The 25,058-nt window shown below is 47.0% G+C and overlaps 1 protein-coding gene across 4 annotated transcripts in view; it reads right to left on the minus strand.

Annotated features, from left to right (window-relative positions):
- The window catches only part of DGKI (diacylglycerol kinase iota), a 240,066-nt gene that overhangs the window by 108,581 nt on the left and 106,427 nt on the right, over positions 1–25,058 (minus strand). For all 4 annotated transcript variants that reach the window (XM_038752352.1, XM_038752350.1, XM_038752351.1 and 1 more), the window contains exons 9-15: positions 18,504–18,578; positions 17,487–17,582; positions 16,220–16,302; positions 12,803–12,863; positions 6,070–6,183; positions 4,975–5,112; positions 3,619–3,697 (exon numbers count right to left, since the gene is read on the minus strand). In XM_038752352.1, the coding sequence (XP_038608280.1) occupies positions 3,619–3,697; positions 4,975–5,112; positions 6,070–6,183; positions 12,803–12,863; positions 16,220–16,302; positions 17,487–17,582; positions 18,504–18,578 (646 nt within the window). The remainder of the gene's footprint in view (positions 1–3,618; positions 3,698–4,974; positions 5,113–6,069; positions 6,184–12,802; positions 12,864–16,219; positions 16,303–17,486; positions 17,583–18,503; positions 18,579–25,058) is intronic.

The following is a 25,058-nucleotide window of genomic DNA, read 5'->3' on the forward strand; positions in this document are numbered from 1 at the left end:
GAGTGTTTGTCCTTGACCTGGAGTTGATCTGCGTGACTGTCTCCCCCTGTAGACTGTAAGCTCTTTGTGGGCAGGGATCATATCTACCAACTCTATCTTAACTGTGCTTTCCCAATTGTTTATTAGTACAGTGCTTTGCACACAGTAAACGCTCAATGAATAGCATTGATTGATTGGCCAATCTGAGTCGGCGCTCCACAGCTCTCTCAGGGTCTGCTTCAGAATGGGAGTGGGAGTGTGTGACTCCAGCCTTTGCTCCCAAAATATTGGTGGAGAAGATGCAGGAGATGTTTGGAGTAAGAACTGGGAGTCGGGAGGTGGAGGGAGACGGGGAAAGAAAGGGGCAGAAGAATCTGGTCCCTCTAAACTCCACACTGGTCCATAATATAATGGGGAAAGAAAGAGAAATGCATATACCCTATGCTTAGATACCTTCATTATCTTTTTCTATTCTCTCTCTCTCTCTCTCTCTCTCTCTGTCTCTCTCTCTCTCTCTCTCTCTCTCTCTCTCTCTCTCTCTCTCTCTCTCTCTCTCTCTCTCTCTCTCTCTCTCTCTCTCTCTCTCTCTCTCTCTCTCTCTCTCTCTCTCTCTCTCTCTCTCTCTCTCTCTCTCTCTCTCTCTCTCTCTCCTCACACCAAGAGATATGGGGCTTATGTGAAACAAGCATCCGTGAAGTCGGCCAACCACCCCATACCTATTCTGGGGCTTAACACAGTGCTTGGCACATATTCAAGAGCTTAAAACACACCATAATAAAAGAAATAGCAACTTAGAAGCTTAAAGCTTGTGAGCCCCCCATGGGACAACCTGATCACCTTGCAACTTCCCCAGAGCTTAGAACAGTGCTTTGCACATAGTAAGACCTTAATAAATGCCATTATATAAATCCCGGCTCTGCCAACTGCCAGCTGTGTGACTTTGGGCAAGTCGCTTCACTTCTCTGGGCCTCAGTTACCTCATCTGGAAAAAGGGGATTAAAATTGTGAGCCCCTCGTGGGACAACCTGATCACCTTGTAACCTCCCCAGCGCTTAGAACAGTGCTTTGCACATAGGAAGCGCTTAACAAATACCAACATTATTATTATTATTATTATTATTATCTTAAAAGAACATGCGAGCATGAACTCTCCCAATGCCATTTCTCTCTCAATCAATTGTCTTTATTAAGCATTTAGTGGATGCACAGCACTGTACTAAGCTCTTGAGAGAGTCTAATACAGCAGAGCTGATAGACACATTCCCCACCCACAGTGAGCTACAGTCTAAAGGGGGAGACAGACATTAATATAAATAAATTAAATTATGGCTATGTCCACAAGTGCTATGGGGCTGAGAGAGGGGTGAATAAAGAGTGCAAATCCTAGTGCATAAAGAAGGGAGTGGGAGAAGTGGAAAATGAGGGCTTAGTCGGGAAAGACCTCTGGGAGATGTGCTTTTAATAAGGCTCTCATTTACATTTCATCTATATTTGCATCTTTCAACTAACTCCCCTTCTTCTTAATGATTTATGACTTCATTATAAAAGAAAGGCTTCACTGCCAATACAGGTAACAACGGAGGGGACTTTATAATCTCCCCTTACAGACAACTCAAAGACAGATCAGCCCACCTCCTCAGGATAGCTCCAGCTACATTAGGAATGCACGGCAGGACCGAAGTTAATAAAGAAATGCCAACTCCTGTCATTGTTTCGTTTCTCTCTCCTTCCATGGCCCTTGATTATTATTCTGAAAGCTTGGAGCAGTCTTAAACATTATAAAATATGCATCAGCTCATTCTGTCAGACTCTCAAAACTTTATTTAGCCTGTCATTTCAGCGGTACCATTTTTTAAGCCGGCGTTCTGATGTTCCTAAAATGAGGACAAGTGAGAGGGCTTGTTAGAATTCACAAAGCAGTGAAAATTAAGCAAATGCCAAACGGGGAAAATGGAATCATGACTTTGGTTGTGTGCATAGCCTAAGCCTAGTGTGTGATCACATAGACACGCACCATTTGGAATGTCCTATGACAATCTGACTCAGCTTGGAAACTCTGAAGACTCCCCCACAGTCGGGCAGTGTGCCTAGTGGCCTGGGAGTCCTGAATCTATCACTTATCTGCTGTGTGACTGTTTTTTAAATATATACACATATAGTCATATATAAATCAATGGTATTTGTTGAGCACTGTACTAAGCGCTTGGGAGAGTACAATATAATAATAATTGTGGTACTTGTCAAGCACTTATTATGTGCCAGGAACTGTACTAAGCTCTGAGGGAGATATAAGTACAAGGTAATACAAGGTAATTGGGTTGGAAACAGTCCCTGTCCTACATGGGGCTCACGGTCTTAATCCCCATTTTACAGATGAAGTAACTGAGGCACGGAGAAGTGAAGTGACTGGCCCAAGATCACACACAAGTGAAATTAGAACTCAGGTCCTCTCACTCCCAAGCCTGTGCTCTTTCTAGTAGGCCATGCTACTTCTCTTCATCAAGTTAATCAATTTATCTATGCCTCAATTTCCTCATTGTCAAATGGGGATAAAAGTCCTGTTCTTCTTCCCGCGTAAACTGTGTGTACATGTGGGACCCAAACTGTGTCCGAGCAAATCACATTGTATCCACCTCACCTGTCATCATGGTGCTTAGCACATAGTGCTTATTAAATCTCATCAACATTATTATACCTCAGAGGCACCTATCGGGTAATCTTCATTGCCCAATTTCTCTCTCAACACTGTGGGAGCTAACATGATCTTCTGGCCTGCTGGGATGGTGGACAGAGAGACCCAGAAATAATCCAGCTCAAGGGAAACTCAGTTACCTCAGATCCACTCATTCACTCAGTCATATTTATTGAGTGCTTACTGTATGCAAAGCACTGTACTAAGCACTTGGGAGAGTACAATATAACAACAGACACATTCCTGCCCACAATGAGCTCACAGTTTAGAGAGGGAGACAGACATTAATGTAAATCAATAGATAAATAGATAACAGATATATACATATGTGCTGTAGGGATGGGAGGGAGAATGAATGAAGGAGCAAGTAAGAGCGACACAGAAGTGAGTGGGAGAAGAGGAGAGGAGGACTTAGGGAAGGCTTCTTGGAGGAGATGTGCCTTCAATAACATTTTGAAGTTGGGGAGAGCAGTTATCTGTCTACCCACTCATAGCAGAACAAACTGTCTATTCCATTAGCAGAGTCAGGGTCCTTGACAGTCTTTCCTGTGGGGCTGATCTTTGATTTTATCAGTTGGTTCTGAGGATTTCTCTTCCTCAGCCACCTCCTTGGTCTCCCGCTGCCATCTGGCTGTCACTATTCTCCTCTCAATCTTCTCAGTTTCCCTGTATTTTCTCCTTCCCACGGGATCAAGGCTGTGTCCTCAGGCCCTATCACCAATCATGCTTCCCCCCACAGCCCCTTTCCCCCAGAGTCTCTCCTTCACTCAGTTTCTCTAAATGAGAAGCCGCAGAACCCCACATTTCCTCACAGACTCCACCCTTGGGCTTCTGGGTTGCATCTGGATATCACCCTCCCAGGACATCCCCACCTCCTGCGTCCAAAATATGCCACAGCTCATTAACCACCGGCCTGAACCTGAGTGAAGGGGAAACATCTCTCTCACCTCGCGATTCATGGAATTCCAGCGTGACGTGGGCGTCGAATCCGAGGCTGAAGTAGTTATTGAAGACGCTGAGGGGAAGCTGCCGTGAAAGATGGAGAGGTTCACAGGAAGCCCCCCAAGCGGCAGGAAAAGCCCTCCTGAGGTCCCAGCTGTGGAGGGCATCTGGATTGGCTCCTCAGTCATGGCAGAGGTCTCCCCCTCAGAAAACTCTTCCCAGATTGGAAGTGTTTCCTCAAAGCCCTCCTGGAATCCCACCTCCACCAGAAGGTCTTCCCTGATTCATTTCCCTCTCCTCAGTTTGCACGGTCCCCTCAGCATTTAGGGCCTTACAGCTTCTCCTTCTTCCTCAGGCTCTGAGCTTTTGTGGTACAAAGACTGTGTCCAACCCACTTGTGATGTATCAGTCCTGGTGCTTGGTTTAGTGGTTGGCACATAGTAAGCATTTAATACAATTATTATTATTACTATCCAGTCACCTGTGGCACTTTTATTAAAATGATTGACTTTATACTAATCAAGCAATCAATAATATTTACTGAGCCCGTACTCCGTGCAGTGCACTGTTCTGTAAATTGTAAGCTCCTTGGGGGCAGGCATCATGTCTACCAATTCTATTGTGTTGTAATAATAATAATGGTATTTGCTAAGCACTTACTATGTGCCAAGCACTGTTGTAAGTGCTGGGGGAGATACAAGATAATTAGGTTGTCCCCCCTGGGGCTCACAGTCCCCATTTTACAGATGAGGTAACTGAGGCCCAGAGAAGTTAAGTGACTTGCCCAAGGTCACACATCTGACAAGTGGTGGAGCCACGATTAGAATCCATGACCTCTGACTTCCAAGCCCAGGCTCTTTCCACTGAGCCACGCTACTTTGCAAGCACTTAGTACAGTGCTCTGCACACAGTAAATGCTCAGTAAATATCATTGGTTGTATTATGTGCTTGGAGAAGCCCAATAATTAGTAGGTGCAATCCCTGCCTTCAAGGAGCTTACTGTCTATTTAAACACTTAAGGGTAGGTATTGTGTCTTCAACTCCTCTTGGACCCTCCCAAGGGTTTGCACAGTGCTCTGCCCACTTTAGGTGCTTAATTAATACCACTGATTGGTTGATTCTGAATGCAATAGAGTGAGAACCTAATCCCTTTAAGGGAAACTGGTCTCTCTAAGGGTGAGAGGAGCTTCCTGGGGAGGGCAGGAGGGAGGCCGAGGACATTCCCAAAAAGAGGAAGGGATCTTGACACCCGGAGGGGCTGTTCTGACCCTGGAGACTTCCCCCAGAGGGCTTCTCTCTTCTGGCTCAGCCCGGCCTCAACTGTAGGGGTGGGAGTCCGGGGGGTGGGCAAGGTCTCTGACCTTATGGACACCATCATCAAGCTCTTCTGCAGGCAGGTCTGGGTTCCGCTCCACGTGCAGGTTCCAGCGGTCCAGCTGGACTATCGTCCCGTCTTCCACGTGGCAGAGAATCTTGGAGACAGGCTCATCGGTGTAACCCTGGGGGTGAGGCAGGAAACCCACCATTATTCCCCAGGATTCAGACGTCACATGGAGGCACCTATAGTTCCTCTGCCTCCCCACCCATCATGGAGGGAAAAGCAGGGAGGTGGGGATGAGGGGAAATTAATCGGCCTCAGAACCAACACCATCCATGACCGATGTCCGGGGTGGTTAAGGGCCTCAGTTTCTTCATATGTCAAATGAGCATTAAAGACCTGCTCTCCCTTCCACTTTGATGGGGGACAGGGACAGTGTCTAACCTGATTTTCTGGTATCTACCTCAGCACTTAACCCAGTGCTTGGCGTAGTTTCATCACCAAACAAACAGTACAAGTATCATCATCAGTAGGATCACGGCTGGAGAATTCCACTCTCCAGTTAACATTAGCCAAAACACCATCTTCTAGAGAGAAGGGGCTGGGGGCCACCAGGACATCTGGACCCTCTCCCATCCAACCACTGTCCCTGGGCCCCTGAGTGCTGCCCAGTGAACCTGATGGAGGGCAGCACCCCACCACGCTCTGAGGGAACAACCAACGGGTGCCAGGGCTCCATGAGATAAAATCTCAGCTTGCACTGTGGCTCAGTGTAAAGAGACCGGGCTTTGGAGTCAGAGGTCATAGGTTCAAATCCCAGCTCCACCAACTGTCAGCTGTGTGACTTTGGGCAAGTCACTTAACTTCTCTGGGCCTCAGTTCCCTCAGCTGTAAAATGGGGATTAACACTGTGAGCCCCCCGAGGGACAACCTGATCACTTTGTAATCTCCCCAGTGCTTAGAACAGTGCTTTGCACATAGTAAGCACTTAGTAAATGCCATTATTATTATTATCCAGACCAACCCAGGGGAACAAGCCGGCTGGGGGGGGCATGATGCCAGCCCTGGGACACCGCCTCCCTCGACTGGTTGTTGCTCAGAGACCCTGGATGGCAGGGTTGTGGGGGCTGACACTTACCCCTCCCCAGTTGAGAGTGCGGGCCAGGTCATTTCCCGTTCCCAGTGGCAGGACCCCCACGGGTGGTTGGGGACTGAGCTGCAACTCATCCAGGACAGAGAGGATCCAGCCCACCTAAAAAGACACAGAGGGGTCTGGGACGGAACGGTGACCAGGATGGGAAGCTCACCCCTGCCAAAGGAAGCAGAGCCCTAAATCGCAGATTGGCTGAGTGGGTCAGTCAGTCGGTCAATTGTATTTTTTGAGCTCTTACTATGTGCAGAGTACTGTACTAAGCACTCTGGAGAGTAAAATATAACAATAAACAGACACATTCCCTGCCCACAATGAGCTCATGGTCTGGTGGGGTTGGGGGGAATGCCCCTGGACAGGAATCAGAACCTTGACACCTTCAGTGAGGGGCAAGGCAGGAATCCCAAGCATCTCCATCACAGTGGTCCCAGATTAAATGTGTGATATAGGACAAAGGTTGGGGAGGTTGGACCCGTAAAGCTGGGCCCTACAAAACTCTAAAGTCACTGCCCGGCTCGCCCGCCTCAGGCCTCCACATTCCCCCGTTTCGAATCGCCATTGAAGGACTGAGCCTTGTCTTTGAGGAATTCTGCTCTTGTGTGCAGGAAACTGGACTTGTGCTCCTATCCTGTTTTCCCAAGTCCCTAGCACATGGCTTAATTACCACCACCACCATTACAGACCTAAAGAATGGAAAGAGTCCATTGTCCTTTCAATAAACCACTTCAAACTGATTTTGCTTAGGCCAACTAGTGTGAACTTGACTGCCAGTTCAAGGTCAGTGGGCGCTGGACCCTCCGTGACCCTCTGACCTCAAGCCCCTTCAACGTCCCACTGGGCTCCTCCTCCACTGCCCATGAAACCCATCCATGCCTCACCTCCTCAGCCAATATGAACCACTTCCCTCCCTTCCCTCACCCGCCACTGGCCAGCAGTGGAACAGATCATCCCACATGAATCCCTCAAAAAGCTCACCTTTCCACACGAAGGAATTGGTTGGCAAGCCAGTTGGTCACGATCCAGAAAGCCCATCTTCCCAGTGATCTGCAGAGTCCAGAGCTGAAATTGCTCTGACTCAGAACCTCTTCATCTCGGTCTCTGAGCAACCAAACCCTTGGGGAGGGCAGCCCTAAGCCCAAGCTCTCTCATCCTGGGCAGACCGACTTTGGCCTCCCAAAACCATCGCTGAGTGGAAGCTGACAGTGTGTAGCTGCAGCACCCAGACGATGCATTGATGGTCACCTCCTCCCAGGGGATTCCCTCCCACCCTACCCCTCACCACCCAGGGGCACATCAATCCAAGCATCTTTCCCGCCTGAACCAAGTCTAGCCCTGGACTAGCCCCCTGCAACTCCCTAAGGACCGCACCCCGTGGCCTTCCAGCCTGAAGAGACTGAATAAAGATGAATTCAAGTTCAAATTTCAGGGAGCCGGTCAAACATATTCATTGAGTGCTTACTGTGTGCAGGATTCCGTACTAAGCACTTAGAAGAATACACTATAACAATATAACAGACACATTCCCAGCCCACATCGAGCTTACAATCTAGAGGAGATCTGTGTCCCTTTGCCAGGATTCTTCCAGTGCAAGTGTCTTCGAGATGAAGGCTCAGTGGGCTGGGTTATTGTCTCCGCTCCCTTCCTGATGGTCCCCTAATCCCAGTTTGCAGCTCCCCCAAGCTCTGGGGTAGTAATCTCATTTTGACTTTAAGGCAGCATTGTCAAGTGGAAAGAGCACAGGCCTGGGAATCACAAGGACCTGGGTTCTAATCCCAGCTCTGCCACTTGTCTGCTGTGTGACCTTGGGTAAATCACTTCACTTCTCTGGGCCTCAGTTCTCTCATCTGTACAATGGAGATTAATGCTGTGAGCCCCATGTGGGATGAGGACTGTGTCTAACCTGATCGGCTTGTATCCATCCCAGCGGCAAATACAGTTCCTGGGACACAGTAAGCACTTAACAAATATCATAAAGACAGTAATAGAAGGCAGCCAATCAGCTCTCTCCATCCTAGCTCTCCTCATTCAACTCCCACTTCAACCAGGCCCACACACACTTCACTCTTCTAACGCCAACCTATTTACGTTGCCTCGATCATCTCATGCCCACGTGTGCCTCAATTTCATCTCTCTCACCTTCAACACTTTGTCCATGTCCTCCCTCCTGAGTGGAACATCTTCCCCCTATTATTTTTAGATCCTACAGACCACCACTCTCTTCTTCCTCAAAATCCCATCTCATCCAGGAAGTCTTCCATATTTAATCTTTCAATCCATCAATTGTATCAAAGTAGTGTGGAAAGAGCATGGGTCTGGGAGAAGACCCCAGAGTTCAGCACAGTACTTGGCATGTAGTAAGCGCTTAACAGTTACTATCATCACCATTATTATTGTTTGTAGAGCACTGTACAGGTAGTTGGAAGAAGAGAAGGTAGACACAACTCTTTTCCCTCAAGTACTTTACATTCTCATCTTCCATCTTTATTTGCCTTCCTACTTCAACACTCTGAGTCCTCACCTCCTCAGCACTTAGTTACCTCCCCGCTCCATCTGTAATTTTTTGTAGTGTCCATCTCCCCGGCTAGACTGTACATTAACTGAAAGGAAAAATCGTGCCTAACTACTCCATTGTGCTCTTCCAATCACTTAGTCCATCCAGTACCTTGATCAAAGGCGGAGCTCAATAAATACCACCAGTAGATTGATCATACAGGCCCAGAGAATGGTTTCTCCTCTTTTTTTTTTTTTTTGAATGGAATTTGTTAAGCACTTGCTATGTGCCAGGCATCCATTCATTCATTCAGTCGTATTTATTGAGCGCTTACTGTGTGCAGAGCACTGTACTAAGTACTTGGGAAGTACAAGTTGGCAACATATAGAGACGGTCCCTACCCAACAGTGGGCTCACAGTCTAGAAGAGCGGGCTTACAGTCTAGAAGGCACTGTACTAAGCACTGTGAGCCCGTTTTTGGGTAGGGACCATCTCTATATGTTGCTGACTTGTACTTCCCACGTACTTAGTACAGTACTCTGCACACAGTAAGCACTCGATAAATACGATTGAATACGATTGAATGAATGGATACAAGCTAATCAACGTGGACACAGTCCTTGTCCCACATGGGACTCGATTTTACAGATGAGGGAACTGGGGCCCAGAGAAGTGAAGTAGCTTGCCCAAATTCATACAGCAGACAAGTGGCGGAGCTGGGATTAGAATCCAGGTCCTCTGACTCTCGGATCCGAGCATAATCCAGGAGTCCCTCATCTGGAGGCTGAATGGCTTTGGGATGTGGCTCAGTGGAAAGAGCCCGGGCTTGGGAGTCAGAGGTCATGGGTTCGAATCCCAGCTCCATCACGTGTCAGCTGTGTGACCTTGGGTAAGTCACTTACTTCTCTGTGCCTCAGTTCCCTCATCTATAAAATGAGGATTAAGACTGTGAGCTCCACGTGGGACAACCTGATCACCTTGTATCCCCCCAGTGCTTAGAACAATGCTTCGCACATAGTAAGAGCTTAACAAATACTATTATTATTGTTGTTATTATTATTATTATTATTATTATTATTATGCTTCCAATGCCAAGAGGCACCAGCAAGCTCTCTGATGCTTGGGAATGTGCTTCCCCCTGCTGGAATAATTGGATAAATTTGGCCGTTTCCTGCTGGAAAAAGAGACTGGGAAACGGGGAGACGGGCAGGCGCAGATAGGGAGTTGAAGCCAACATTCTCCTGACCAGAGGCACCTGTACACATTCACTCATTCATTCAATCATATTTATTGAGTGCTTACTGTGTGCAGAGCACTGTACTAAGGGCTTGGGAAGTACAAGCTGGCAACATATAGAGACGGTCCCTACCTGACAATGGGCTCACAGTCTAGAATGGGGAGACAGACAACAAAACAAAACATGTGGACAGGTGTCAAGTCATCAGAATAAATAAAAATAAAGCTAGAGGCACATCATTAACAAAATAAATAGAATAGTAAATATGTACAAGTAAAATAGAGTAATCAATCTGTACAAACATATATACAGGTGCTGTGGGGAGGGGAAGGAGGTAGGGCGGGGGGGATGGGGAGGAGGACAGGAAATAGGGGGCTCAGTCTGGAAAGGCCAGACAAAGCAAAACGGTTTTTGTGCAGGGCACTAAACTGTAAGTTCCTTGCAGGCAGAGATCTGCTTTCCCCAATATTTAGTTCAGTGTTGTGCATACAGGTCAATGAATTGTGCCAGAGAAGCAGTGTTTCTAGTGGGTAGAGCAAGGGCCTGGGAGCCAAAAGGACCTGGGTTCTAATCCCGGCTTCACCACTCATCTGCTGTGTGACCTTGGGCAAGTCACTTCACTAGACCTCATCCATAAAATGAGGATAAAAGACTGAGCCCCACGTGGGACATGGACTGTGTCCAACCCGATTAGCTTGTACCTACCTCAGTACTTAGTACAGTGCCTGTCTCATAGTAAGTCAACCCCAGAGTTCAGCACAGTGTTTGACACAGTGTAAACATTTACTAAGAAGCAAATCTAACCAATTGATCAACAGAATCATCTCTGAAACTGCAATGCATGTGTCTGAATGCATCAGATGAGAGAGAGGCAGGAAAGCGACATGAGTGCAGTGTTGCAGGAGGTTTGGGACCCTTGGGACCTCAAGATATTGGGAGGAAAGAGCAATGGGAGAGGAAAGAAACTGAACTTCAGCTGTCTGGGGATGGAAAGAAAGGAAAATAAAAGGACAGTGCTTTGCACATAGTAAGTGCTTAATAAATGCCATCATTATTATTAAAATGTGAAGAGAAGAGAAGGGAAGGGAAGGGAAGGGAAGGGAAGGGAAGGGAAGGGAAGGGAAGGGAAGGGAAGGGAAGGGAAGAGAAGAGAAGAGAAGAGAAGAGAAGAGAAGAGAAGAGAAGAGAAGAGAAGAGAAGAGAAGAGAAGAGAAGAGAAGAGAAGAGAAGAGAAGAGAAGAGAAGAGAAGAGAAGAGAAGAGAAAAGAGAAGAGGGGAAAAAGGAAAGGAAAGGAAAGGAAAGGAAAGGAAAGGAAAGGAAAGGAAAAGAAAGGAAAGGAAAGGAAAGGAAAGGAAAGGAAAGGAAAGGAAAGGAAAGGAAAGGAAAGGAAAGGAAAGGAAAGGAAAGGAAAGGAAAGGAAAGGAAAGGAAGGAAAGAAAAGTAGGAAGGAAGGAAAAGAAAGAAAGAAGGAAAGAAGGAAAGAAAGAGAGAGACAGAAAGAAAAAAAGAGAGAGAGAGAAAGGAAGGAAGGAAGGAAGGAAGGAAATGGATTAAGTGCCCCATGTCACCTATGTACATATCCAAAATTCATATATTTATATTAATACCTGTCTCCCCCTTTAGACTATAAGCTCCCTGTGGGCAGGGAATATGTCTACCAACTCTACACAGTGCTATGCACACAGTAAGCACTCAATAAATATGATCAACTGATTCAAATGGGAGAAAAAAACTGAAAAGTATGCTGAAAGGAAAGAGGCAAGCACTTAACTGGTGAACTTAATCATGGCCCACTGTGCAAAGAGCATTGAATAGGGAGTCAGGAGACCTGGGCTCCAATCCCAGTTTTGCCAATGGGGGTCTGAGTGACCTTAGGCAAGTCACTGTATCCTCTCTTCATTTATAAAGTGGGGAGAAAAATCCCTTCTCTCCCTTCATCTTCAAACATGAACCTGGGGTGGGACAGGAATGGAGTCTGAGAGAAGTAGCGTGGCTCAGTGGAAAGAACATGGGCTTGGGAACCAGAGGTCATGAGTTCTAATTCTGGCTTCACCACTTGTCAGCTTTGTGACTGGGCAAGTCACCAAACTTCTCTGTGCTTCAGTTCCCTCATCTGTAAAATGGGAAATAAGGTTGTGAGCCCCACGTGGGACAACCTGATTACCTTGTATCTCCTTCAGAGCTTAGAACAGTACTTGGTACATAGTAAGCGCTTAACAAATACTATCATTATTATCACTATTATTAAGTCCAGTGGAATGAACCTGATTCTGCATTCATTCCATCATATTTATTGAGCACTTACTGTGTGCAGAGCACTGTACTAAGCGCTTGGGAAGTGCAAGTCGGCAACATGTAGAGACGGTCCCTACCCAACAATGGGCTCACAGTCTCCCCAGGTCCTGTGAGCTACATCTCTCCCTTCCCCAATGCCTCTTTAAGAATCCAACTGCCCAGCTGGGTGTGGGCCTTCAGGGTGAATGGGGTAGAAAGGTGGGGCGAGAGAAAGAGGGAGAGACAGAGAGGGAGACAGAGGGGGAGATTGAGAGGGAGAGTGGAGAAGAGGATAGGGGAGAGAGGGGGAGAGAGGAATAGAGAGAGGAAGACTGTCAGTAAAGATGTGAGTACCTTCCAGATTGGAGCATCCCTTACCCACCTCCATCTCCCCCAAATTCTACAGCAATGAGAGGGGAACTTCTCTCTGATGTCTCAGGGGTATATTCATTCATTCATTCATTCATTCATTCATTCATATTTATTGAGCGCTTATTGTGTGCAGAGCACTCTACTAAGTGCTTGGGAAGTACAAGTTGGCAACATATAGAGACGGTCCCTACCCAACAGCGGGCTCACAGTCTAAAAGGGGGAGACAGACAACAAAACAAAACATCTTAACAAAATAAAATAAATAGAATAGTAAATAGTAAATGCAATTGCTGCGACACCCACCCCCAACCTGCAGCAGGGTGGGAATCAGGGACATTAGACTCACCGTTCCATCCCCACCACAGGCCAGGATCCGTAGGTTGGGCACTTTTCTATAGAGCTCCAGCCTACCGGAGGAAGCAGAGAGGTCACGGTAAAGAAGGAGCAGTTGGCCAAAAGGGCAGCAACTCTGAAGGACAAAAACTGCAAAAATGGCCTGCTTGGAGGCAATATAGCCTGGCGGGAAGACAGGGGAATTGGGAAACAAGAAGCCTGGATTCTAGTCCCTCCTCTGCTACTGGCCTTCTGGGAAGCTCTGTGGCCTAATAGATACAGCACAGGGCTGGGAGTCAGAAAGACCTGAATTCTAATCCTGGCTCCGCCACTTGTTTGCTGAGTGACCTTAGGCAAGTCACTTCACTTCTCAAGGCCTCAGTTACCTCATCCGCAAAATGGGGATTAAGACTGTGAGCTCCATGTGGAACCTGGACTCTGCCCAACCTGATTAGCTTGTATCTACCCCAACACTTAGTAGAGAAGCAGCGTGGCTCAGTGGAAAGAGCATGGGCTTTGGAGTCAGAGGTCATGGGTTCAAATCCTGGCTCTGCCAATTGTCAGCTGTGTGACTTTGGACAAGTCACTTCACTTCTCTGGGCCTCAATTACCTCATCTGGAAAATGGGGATTAAGGCTGTGAGTCCCCCATGGGACAACCTAATCACCTTGTAACCTCCCCAGCACTTAGAACAGTGCTTTGCACATAGTAAGCGCTTAATAAATGCCATTATTATTATTATTACAGTGCCTGGCACACAGTAAGCTCTTAACAAATACCATAAAAAGTCACAACCACTCAGTTTCCTTACCTGTAAAATGGGGATAAGATATTTTTCTCCTTCCCTCAAAATATGAGCCTCGTGTGGGCCAGGGACTGCATCCAATCTAATTATTTTGTGCATCCTAGGGGCTTGGCACACAGTTGGTGCTTAGTACCATAACAAACGTGGGGACACCAATCTAAAGTGCATTGAGAGTCCTATCAAGACAAATCCTGTAGTAATTAGAGGTAATTAATAAACAGTTGTGACCCAGGGGCTAAGGAGCCAGAATTCAAGTAAGACCATAATACAGAAGAGGAAGGAGAAGTAGGAGGGCTCAACAAGGCCTCCTGCTTTGTCAGATACCCTGGAACTCATCATTTTGTGTTGCACTCACCTGACCCGCTAAAGTCTTGGGCGGCCGATTGGAGACATGGCCTCCCGCCCCCAGCCCCTCTCACTGGTGCCGCCTTCTAAATTCTGGTTTCCAGGGAAAGCAAATGACGTTTCCCCTATCCAGAGCTCCTCTGGAGGGGAGTGAAAGTTTCCCTGAAGAGCTTTGTGAAGGAAAGGTCACCCAAAGGTCACCCAAATGGGCCAGATATTTTCCCTGCTGCGAGTTTCCATTTGTCCCGGCTTCTGACCAACCATCACCCACCTATCAATTAATCAATTGCATTTAAAGATTGGCATCAGGTGGTCAAGCACCACTTGGAAAAGTGTGAAGAAAACTTAGGAGGTGGAATCAAAAGACTAAAACAAAAGCTTCTAGTTTAGGGTAACCAATGGTTGAAGTTCAGCATTTCACTAAGTATTCACTCAGTTAATGTTGCCAACTTGTACTTCCCAAGCGCTTAGTACAGTGTTCTGCACACAATAAGTGCTCAATAAATACGATTGAATGAATGAATGAATGAATACTAAGAGCTTGGGAGAGTACAAAGTAACAGAGTTGGTAGACACATTCCCTGCCTATAAGGGGCTTACAGTATGGAGGGGGAGACAACATTAATATTAATTAATGAATTACGTATATGGACATAATTGCTTTGGGGCCGAGGGTGTGCATCATTTATCCCTACTTCTGACAAAGCATGGCCGACCTGCAGGGCATCTGCCTGCCCTCAGTCTGGCTACAGATGAGGGGTGTATGGAGACAGCCCCCCACCACTGACTCCTGGTCAGGGCAGGCCAGCCGGGCAGACCACTCTGGCCAAGCACTTAGTACAGTGCTTTGCACACAGTAAGCACTCAATAAATACGATTGATTGATTGATTGATTGATTGGTGCTAGTAGCCTGCCCGCTGACACTCGTGGTCTTTCATCCCTGCCCCCAGCAGTTGGTCCACCACAAAACAAAATACCATCTATGCCACCCCTCCCCTTCCCGACTGAGCCTTCATCCCTCCTACTCCCTCTCCCTTCTGCACTCCCTTTCACCCATACCCTTTATTCACTCCACCCTCAGCCCCCCAGCACTTATGGAAATATCCATTATTTATTTTAATATCTGTCTCCCCCTCTAGACCTTAAGCTCCTTGTGGGCAAGGAAAGTCTCTACCAACTCTATCATATTGTATTGCTTAGCACAATTCCCTGCACACAGTAAATGCTCAATAAATGCCATTGACTGATTGATTTAATAATAATAATAATAATGGCATTTGTTAAGCTCTTACTATGTGCGAAGCACTGTTCTCATGTTCCCACTGTGGCCCAGAGTGCACCAAGCCAGAGGGCGAGCAGGGGTGCGGCACTCTGAGGAAGTCAGGTACCCTCTGAGTCCATGAGCATCAGCTAAAGGCAGGATCGGAGCTAGAACCCAAATTCCAGAGCAGCGCTCTTTAATAATAATAATGGCATTTATTAAGCATTTACTATGTGCAAAGCACTGTTCTAAGCACTGGGGAGGTTACAAGATGATCAGGTTGTCCCACAGGGGGCTCACAGTCCCCATTTTACAGATGAGGTAACTGAGGTACAGGGAAGTTGAGTGACTTGCCCAAAGTCACACAGCTGACAAGCGGCGGAGCCGGAATTTGAACCCATGATCTCTGACTCCAAAGCCCATGCTCTTTCCACTGAACCACACTGTTTCTTTCCCCATTCTCCATGACAGGGAAGACACAGGGACTCTCCAGATCCCAAACGCAGTTTGCGGGCTAGTGGATAGAGCAGAGGCCTGAGAATCAGAAGGACCTGGGTTCTAAATGGACTCCACCACTAGTCTGCTGTATGATCTTGGACAAGTCACCCAACTCCTCTGGGCCTCAATTACATCATCTGAAAAATGGGGATTAAGAATGTGAGCCCTATACAGGACATGGACTGTGTCCAACAGGGAACATTTCTGCTAATTCTGTTATACCGTACCCTTCCAAGTGCTTAGAACAGTGCTCTGCACATAGTAAGCTCTCAATAAATGCCCTTGATTGATTGATTACCTTGAATCTACCTCAGCGCTTAGAACAGTGCCTGGTACATAGTAAACACTCAACAAGAACCATAAAAAAAAAAAAATCAATCCATCCCAAGGCTTCAAACATGGAAAGCTTAATCCGAACTCCCAACAAAAATCAACTTCCATTTGATGAGAGAGCAGGTCTCTCCCAGACTGTTGGGGTGAGAAGGAATGGTAGGCCCAGGCTCCCAATTTTAAAACTTACGCATCCTTTGGCCCTTCCTGAGAGAGATCGAAAACCTGACGTGGATTCAGGAACCACATGAACATCTGAAGAACCTTGGTCCCCTGAAGAGAAATAGAAAATCAGCGAACAGAAAAAGCAGCTGAATATCTCCCCCTCATACAGAACCCACAAAGTCAACCCGGGTACCAAATAGCCAGCAAACATGCTAATGGAAGCTACAAACTCCTCCTAGGAAAAGTTATATAGGGCCAAAGCTCTAGGCTATCATTATTATTAGTAGTAATAGTAATAATAATAGTGGTCATTATTAAGCACTTTCTGTGTTCCAAGCACTGTGCTAAGCGCTGGAGTAGATACAAGGTAATTACATAGGATACAGTCCCTCTCCCACAGGGGGCTGTAAGCTCTCTTTAGACTGTAAGATTGTTTTGGGCAGGGAATGTTTCCACTAATTCTGTTGAATTGTACTCTCCCAAGTGCTAGGTACAATAATAATAATAATAATAGTAATAATGTTGGTATTTGTTAAGCACTTACTATTTGCCAAGCAGTATTCTAAGCGTTGGTGGGGGGATACAAGGTAATCAAGGTTGTCCCACCTGGGGCTTGCAGTCGTCACCCCCATTTTACAGGTGAGGAAACTGAAGCACAGAGAATTTAAGTGACTTGCCCAAAGTCACGCAGCTGACAAGTGGAGGAGCCGGGATTAGAACCCATGACCCCTGACGCTCAAGCCCGGGCTCTTTCCACTGAGCCACTCTGCACATAGTAAGTGCTCAATAAAACTCAATACATACTATTGAAGATGATGATCCCCGTTGTTGCTTCCTACATTTGGGAAGAGTTTCAGTCTGTTCATCTCCCCCCATATTGTCGGCAGGGACCATGTACCTTGGGGGTTGCCCTCCCCAAAGTGTTTAGCACTGTGTGAGGCACTCAGCTGGTGCTCAGTAGGTTCCACAGACTGATGGAAGGGTAACACTTCTTTCTTCCAAAGGATTTGCATCACCAGTTCAGACATTCAAATCACTGTTTGCTTTGTTCATTTTATGGCACTTGCTGAGCACTTACTTTGGGTCAAACACTGCTCTAAGTACCGGGGTAGGTGCTAGTCAATTGGACGGTGAGCCCCGTGCAGGACAGCGGCTGTGTCCAGCTGATTCTCTTGCTTCTAACCCAGCACTTAGCACTCTGGAGTCAGAGACTCCTCCCATTGGCACTTGGTAATCATCTAGCAGGCACTGGTATGACTATTATCCTTCTGGGGATGTGCAGGGGATCTTACCTGGTTTCCTCCACTCTTGGGATTCACAAACACGAGCAACGGTTTCATGAGCGGGGAGGAGACAGGCTTCACGACAAATGGGCGGCCTCGGTTTTCCTGCAGGGACAAAATGTAGGAATAGCAGAGTGGCCTGGGGAAAGCCAGACCGTATCCCAAATCCCAGGGGATTTGAAGACCTTACGAAGCCAGGCAGCATAATCGGCCCCTCTGGCGTCTCCGGGAAAACCAGACACGTGCTCTGAGCAAGTTCAGATGGGAGTCGAGGTTCCAGTTTATCCTGACAAACAAATCACTGTAGGAGAGCTTTTAAGGGAGAGGGTGGGCAACCTGGGTCCCTACTGGTCCTTCAGGTGTGCTACCAGGGAGGAGGCTGGGCCAGGGCAAAGATACCCTCAGCCCCACAGCACTTGTGTGTGTGTATATATATATATATATATATATATATATATACATATATATAATAACTCCCAAGCCCGGGCTCTTTCCACTGAGCCATGCTGCTTCCCTACCCCACATATATATATATATAATTTATTTTAGCGTCTATCTCCCCCGCTAGATTGTAAGTTCCTTGTGGTCAGGGAATGCGCCTGCCAACTCATGTCATACTCTCCCAAGTGCTTAAAACAGTGCTAAATAAATATGATTGTGTCGATGGCTCAGGGCCAACAATCACCACTGTTGCACAGACTCAAAGTGCACATTCCACCTGGGCGAATACCCAAAGGTAAAAGCGCCCACTATGAGCTGCCAAATCTGGAAGCTGGGATGCACAGCGGAATAGCCAAGCACCGCTCTTTCACGTTGGCCCATTTGGCTTTGGTGGGGGAGGAGGGAGGAGAAACCCTTCAGTTCCAGAGTAGGAGCCCAGAACATTCCCAAAAACCCTTCAAGGACATAGCTTGGGGTTCCACGGAGTGCTGCCATTCCACCCAGCATTCCCCTGCCTCCACCCGACCTGACCTATCCCAGTCTTCCCTCCCGGGCCCCAGATGGAGCTGGGGGGAGGATGCTTACTTCGGCACCCCTCCTGCTGACTCTTCTCTTGAAGGATGTCCTCTTCTTCTTCCGACTCGAGGCCTTGAGTGAATTCTGTGAGAAGAGAAAGGGAGAATCGGCTAAGAGTTTGAGCCCTAGCTGGGCGCTTCCCCCATGCACGCTCCATGTGGAGGATGGGACGGTATCCAGTACATGCCGTGAGGCCACATGCTTCTCATGCGTTCACACTTCCAAGCCACTGCTCATGGAGAAAGCCACAGACAGAAACCAGTCCGGTACTCTGGAGTCAGAGACTCCTCCCAGTGAGCTGGGGGGGCAAGAGTCACCCCCCGATGGACTTGCATAACAACACACGTTATACCTGCCAACCCTCCCGACTCGGGGGGGAGACTCCCGTTTTCTCTGGGGAGCTCCAGTCTCCCTCCCAATCAGGTTCGTCTCCTGGTATGGAGACCACCTGTATGAAAATGTAAAAAAAAACATGATAAAAGGGACTATTTTTCATGTTTTTTTTTTCCCTGCCTGTGCAGGTCATGCCATAGGGTCTCAGGAGAGGAATCCTGGCCCGGTGGTTTGAATAGAGGGGGATCTCACACCCCAGAGAAGAGAATGAGGTGCCATAGGGTCTCAGGAGAGGAATCCTGGCCCGATGGTTTGAATAGAGGGGGATCTCACACCCCAGAGAAGAGAATGAGGTCTTGAGACCCCCTCCTCTGACTTGTGGCTGCAGTGGCTGCTTCACCAGGCCTGACAGCCCAGGGATGAGGGAAGACACCGGCCTAAATCAACTTTGTTCCTGGGCTGTTGGAAGACCACCACTCTTGGACTTCATCGCCTCTTAGGCCACCTACCCATAATAACAATAACAGTAATGGTATTTTTAAGTGCTTACTATGTGCCAGGCACTGTACTAAGCGCTGGGGTGGATACAAGCAAATAAGGTTGGACACAGTCCCTATAATAATGATGGTATTTGTTAAGCGCTTACTATGTGCGAAGCACTGTTCTAAGCACTGGGGTGGATACAAGCAAATAAGGTTGGACACAGTCCCTATAATAATGATCGTATTTGTTAAGCACTTACTATGTGCGAAGTACTGTTCTAAGGACTGGGGTGGATACAAGCAAATAAGGTTGGACACAGTCCCTATAATAATGATGGTATTTGTTAAGCATTTACTACGTGCGAAGTACTGTTTTAAGCTCTGGGGTGATACAAGGGGATCAGGTTGTCCCGCGGGGGGCTCACACTCTTCATCCCCATTTGACAGATGAGGTAACTGAGGCCCAGAGAAGTGAAGTGACCTGCCCAAAGTCACACAGCTGACAAGTGGCGGAGCTGGGATTAGAACCTATGACCTCTGACTCCCAAGCCTGGGCTCTTTCCACTGAGCCACGCTGCTTCCCTACCCCACATGGGGTTCACAGTCTCAATCCCCATTTACAGATGAGGTAACAGACCCAGAGAAGTGAGGTGACTTGCCCAGGGTCACACAGCAGAAAAGAGGCAGTGCTGGGATTCAAACCCATGACCTCTGACTCCGAAGTCTGTGCTGAATCCACTACATCATGCTGCTTCCCATCTGATTCATCTGACACTTGCTTCTACAGCCTCAAGTGGGCTGCGGTCTGCCTCTCCGGATTCACTCCATCCTTTCTGTAAGTTCCCTGGGGACCTGTCCACAAGTGTCTCTGTCCCTCTGGATGGCCTCCTTTGGTGACAAGTGCTCCTTGGGGTCTCCAAGGCTTTCCCACTTTGGGGAGACCTTGGGAAAAGCCCACCTGAAGTCTGTGGTTAAACTGCAGATGGGGCCAAATTCTCTGGACTCTAGCATTTGGAGCCAGAAAATCTCCAGTGATACAGGGGAATTCCCCATGGGGAGTCACCTCTAGGTCTGGCTTCTTTTTTAAAAAAAAATGGTATTTGTTAAGTGCTTACTATATGCCAGGCACTGTACAAAGCCCAGGGGTCGATACAAGGTAATCAGGCCGGACACAGTCCCTGCCCTACATAATAATAATAATGATGATGGCATTTATTAAGCTCTTACTATGTGCAAAGCACTGTTCTAAGCACTGGGGAGATTACAAGGTGATCAGGTTGTCCCACAGGGGGCTCACAGTCTTAATCCCCATTTTCCAGACGAGTGAACTGAGGCCTAGAGAAGTGAAGTGACTTGCCCAAAGTCACACAACTGACAATTGACGGAGCCGGGATTTGAACCCTTGACCTCTGACTCCAAAGCCCGGGCTCTTTCCACTGAGCCACGCTGCTTCTCTCCACGGGGAAGTCTTAGAGCTTAGAGCCTTGATCCCCATTTTACAGATGAGGAAACTGAGGAACAGAGTAGTGAAGTGGCTTACCTAAGGTCACAGAGCGGACAAGTGGGGGAACTGGGATTAGAACCCAGGTCCTTCTAACTCCTAGGCCTGTGCTCAATCCTCGAGGCCACAGTGCTTCTGCAGCTGCTCTCAGTCCTCAGTCGAAATATACACCTCTAGATTGTCAGCTCCTTGCAGGAGCAGATTGTGTCTATCAATTATACCATACTATACTCTCCTGAGTACTTAGTACAGTGCTCCTGCACACAGCAAATGCTCAACAAATATCGACTGATAGATTGTTTCCTATTCATTCATTCATTCATTCAATCATATTTATTGAACGCTTACTGTATGCGGAGCACTGTACTAAGCGCTTGGGAAGTACAAGTTGGCAACATATAGAGATGGTCCCTACCCCAACAGCGGGTTCAACAGCCTAGAAGAATCTCGTTTTGAAACTCCTGAAATTCTTCTTATTTTTTTATTAAATAATGCCAAAATGCATTTAACCTCATTTAAATCATTTCTGAACTAAATATTTCTTCATGGTGCCTAATGAAATGAATGCAATGTATAGCCTATATAAATTCAATTTTTCAAAAATGCAGGAGAGATACTTTATCACTCAGTTGTTCAGTTTTTCATGTACAGACTTGAGTATAGTTTTTATTACTACTAATTGTAATAATGAATTCATTATTGATAGCAAAATTCCTTGAATTTCATAGCACAACCACATTTGTAAGGGGCTTTTAGGCTGATTATCTTATTTTCGTCCTCACAAAATCCATGTAAGAAGAACAAATTAAGGCCCAAGAGGCTACATGAGTTGCCTGAAGTAATAAAACAGTGATCCCTGGGACAAAGAACCCAGGACTCCAGTCGCATGTTCTTCAAATAGACCACAATATTTCTACCATTTCAACTACATTCTCCTCTGCTGGTAAATTCCTACACTGACACCGAGCTATTTTATATCAAAATAACTTGTCTTCACATCAAAAAACTGCATCTGAACACTAACACAATTTTTACAAAGTATAATTATAGTCTTTAATAAGACTTTACTCTGCACTAAACCCTGAGGTACTTACAAGGGGATCAGGTGAGATACTGGCCCATCCTGCACAGGGCTCACAAGTCAGAGGGAGGGAGAGCGGATGAGGAAACTGAGGCACAGAAAGGTTGCCCAGGTCAAAGCTGAGCCTCGAATTTCAGCTTACGGCCTCCTGATAATTCACTCCTCATAGTTTGAAATTCTGCGGACCAGCTGAATTTGGTGCAGGGGGCGGGGAGAGAGACTAAATAGCCCAGGTGAGACACCCCCCGCCCCCCCCGCCACCACTCCTGGACTGCCTAATCCTTGGAGGTAGAGACCAGAGAGCTACAACCTCCTGGAACCAACTCCTCTCCTGAAAGAAGAGAAAAATGATTGGATTCACGCCATCTCCACCTAAAGAGCTCTTCTGGGCAGAAGGCGGCGGCCGCTACCAATCTTCCTGGACCAGCTCGGGTACTAATCCCTTCATCCGCCTCCTTCCTTGGCTACCCCTAAAACCGATTTAGCTGCCACGCTTGGGGCTCTTACTGACTGGGCCCAACTATCCATAAGTGAGGCCCCGAACGTCCTGAATGGAAGCAGAAACTGGGCTTCAGCCTGGCCGTGGAGCTGAGGTGAGCCTGAGCCACGCACATGGAACAGAGAACCGATCAGTAAATGGTATTTGTTGAGTGTCTACCACGTACAGCGTGGCCTCGTGGGAAGAGCACAGACCTGTACATATCTATTCTATTTATTCTATTTTGTTAGTATGTTTGGTTTTGTTCTCTGTCTCCCCCTTTTAGACTGTGAGCCCACTGTTGGGTAGGGACTGTCTCTATATGTTGCCAATTTGTTCTTCCCAAGCGCTTAGTACAGTGCTCTGCACACAGTAAGCGCTCAATAAATACGATTGATGATGATGGGAGTTAAAGGACTTGGGTTCTAATCCCAGATCTTCCACCGGCTGGCTGGGTGACCTCAGGCAACTCGCTTGACTTCTCTGTGCTTCCATTTCCTTATCTGTATAATGGGGATTCCAAACCTGTTCTTCGTCATAGACCATAAATTCAGTGGGGAACAGGGAATGTGTCCAACCTGATTCCCTTCTATCTATCCCAGCATTTAGAATAGCGTTTGGCACATAAAACGTGCTTAACAAAGACCACCACTTTTATTACAATAGAGAATTAACCCACTGTTGGGTAGGGACCATCTCTATATGTTGCCAACTTGTACTTCCCAAGCGCTTAGTAGAGTGCTCTGCACTCAGTAAATATGATTGAATGAATGAATGAATGAACTAAGGAGCTTACGATCTAAGGGCAAGGAAAAACAGTGGAGGCTTCTCCATCTGGGAGCTGAAGAAGGCTAATTCCGAGGCCAAGGAACTGGGCAAGGCTCAGCTAGGAAGCAGAATTGCATAGTGGTTAGAGCCCGGGCCTGGGAGTTGGAAGGTCATGGGTTCTAATCCCGGATCTGCCATTTGTCTGCTGTGTGGCCTTGGGCAAGTCACTTCACTTCTCAATGCCTCTGTTCCCTCATCTGTAAAATGAGGATAAAGACTGTGGGCCCCATGTGGGACAGAGACTGTATCCTCTCCAGCAATAATACAGTGCCTGGCACATACTAAGCACTTAATAAATACCACAGTGATTATTACAGCCTCTTCGTGGTATCAACAGTACCCCCGCCAATGGCCCTGCCCATTTCTCTTCTTCTTCTCCCACTCTGGGTTCCTGCCAGACTCGTCCCGTCTGCACCTCATCCTCCCCTCCCGGATCCCTGCCTTAACCTCTGCTGGGCCTCAACCTTGGGGGCGGAGAGTAGAGAACCTCAGAAAACCCAAGTCCCTGGGCAAACCCAAGCAGTATTTACTGAGTGCTTATTAAGTGTAGAGCACTGTGCTAAACTCTTGGGAAAGTACAACAGAATTAACAGAGACGTTCTCTGCCCAAAATGAGCTTACAGTCAGTCAATCGTATTTAATGAGTGTTTATTATGTGCAGAGCACTGCACTAAGAGCTTGTGAGAGTACAGTAAAATAAAATTAGCAAATGTGTTTCCTGCCCATAATGAGCTTACAGTCAATCATATTTAATGAGTGTTTATTATGTGCAGAGCACTGCGCTAAGCGCTTGTGAGAGTACAATAAAATCGAATTAGCAAACGTGTTCCCTGCCCATAATGAGCTTACAGTCAATCGTATTTAATGAGTGTTCATTATATGCAGAGCACTGCGCTAAGCACTTGTGAGAGTACAATAAAATCGAATTAGCAAACCCGTTCCCTGCCCATAATGAGTTTACAATCAATTGTATTTAATGAGTGTTCATTATGTGCAGAGCACTCCACTAAGCGCTTGTGAGAGTACAGTAAAATAGCATTAGCACACACGTTCCCTGCCCATAAGGAGCTTACAGTCAGTCAATCATATTTAATGAGTGTTTACTATGTGCAGAGCATTGCACTAAGTGCTTGTGAGAGCACAACAAAATCGAATTAGCAAACGCGTTCCCTGCCCATAATGAGCTGACAGTCAATCGCATTTAATGTGTTTATTATGTGCAGAGCACTGCACTAAGCGCTTGTGAGAGTACAGTAAAATAGAATTAGCAAACGCGTTCCCTGCCCATAAGGAGCTTACAGTCAGTCAATCGCATTTAATGAGTGTTTACTATGTGCAGAGCACTGCACTAAGCGCTTGTGAGAGTACAATAAAATAGAATTAGCAAACGCTATTGCCTGCCCATAACGAACTTACAGTCTATCTTGTTACCCATTTTTCCTTTAGGGAGGCATGGTGGGGAATGTGGGAAGGCCCCAGGAGCCATCCCAGGATAGACACTTTCCACGGGTAAAGCATCTTCAGGCAATGAAACCCACCAGCAGGGTCAGCTCGGATCAACTGAAGCAAAGGAAGGGAAGCTGGACGCGGAAGGAAGACTTGGGAGTTGGAAAATGGCCCCCTCTGGCCTTATAGAATCCTAGGCAATTGCTTAATTTGCCTATAAGATGGCACCAAACACACATTTAAGTTTTGAACGTTATGAATGGGGCATCCTTCTTTATTGCCTTTTTTTATGGTATTTGTTAACTACATACTATGTGCCTGTCACTCTACTAAGCACTGGGGGAAGATACAAGCTAATCAGGTTGGGCACAATCTCTGTCCCACATGGGGCTTACAATCTTAATCCCCATTTTAC

This window comes from Tachyglossus aculeatus, chromosome 10 (assembly GCF_015852505.1).
Source record: "Tachyglossus aculeatus isolate mTacAcu1 chromosome 10, mTacAcu1.pri, whole genome shotgun sequence".
Lineage (NCBI taxonomy): Eukaryota > Metazoa > Chordata > Mammalia > Monotremata > Tachyglossidae > Tachyglossus > Tachyglossus aculeatus.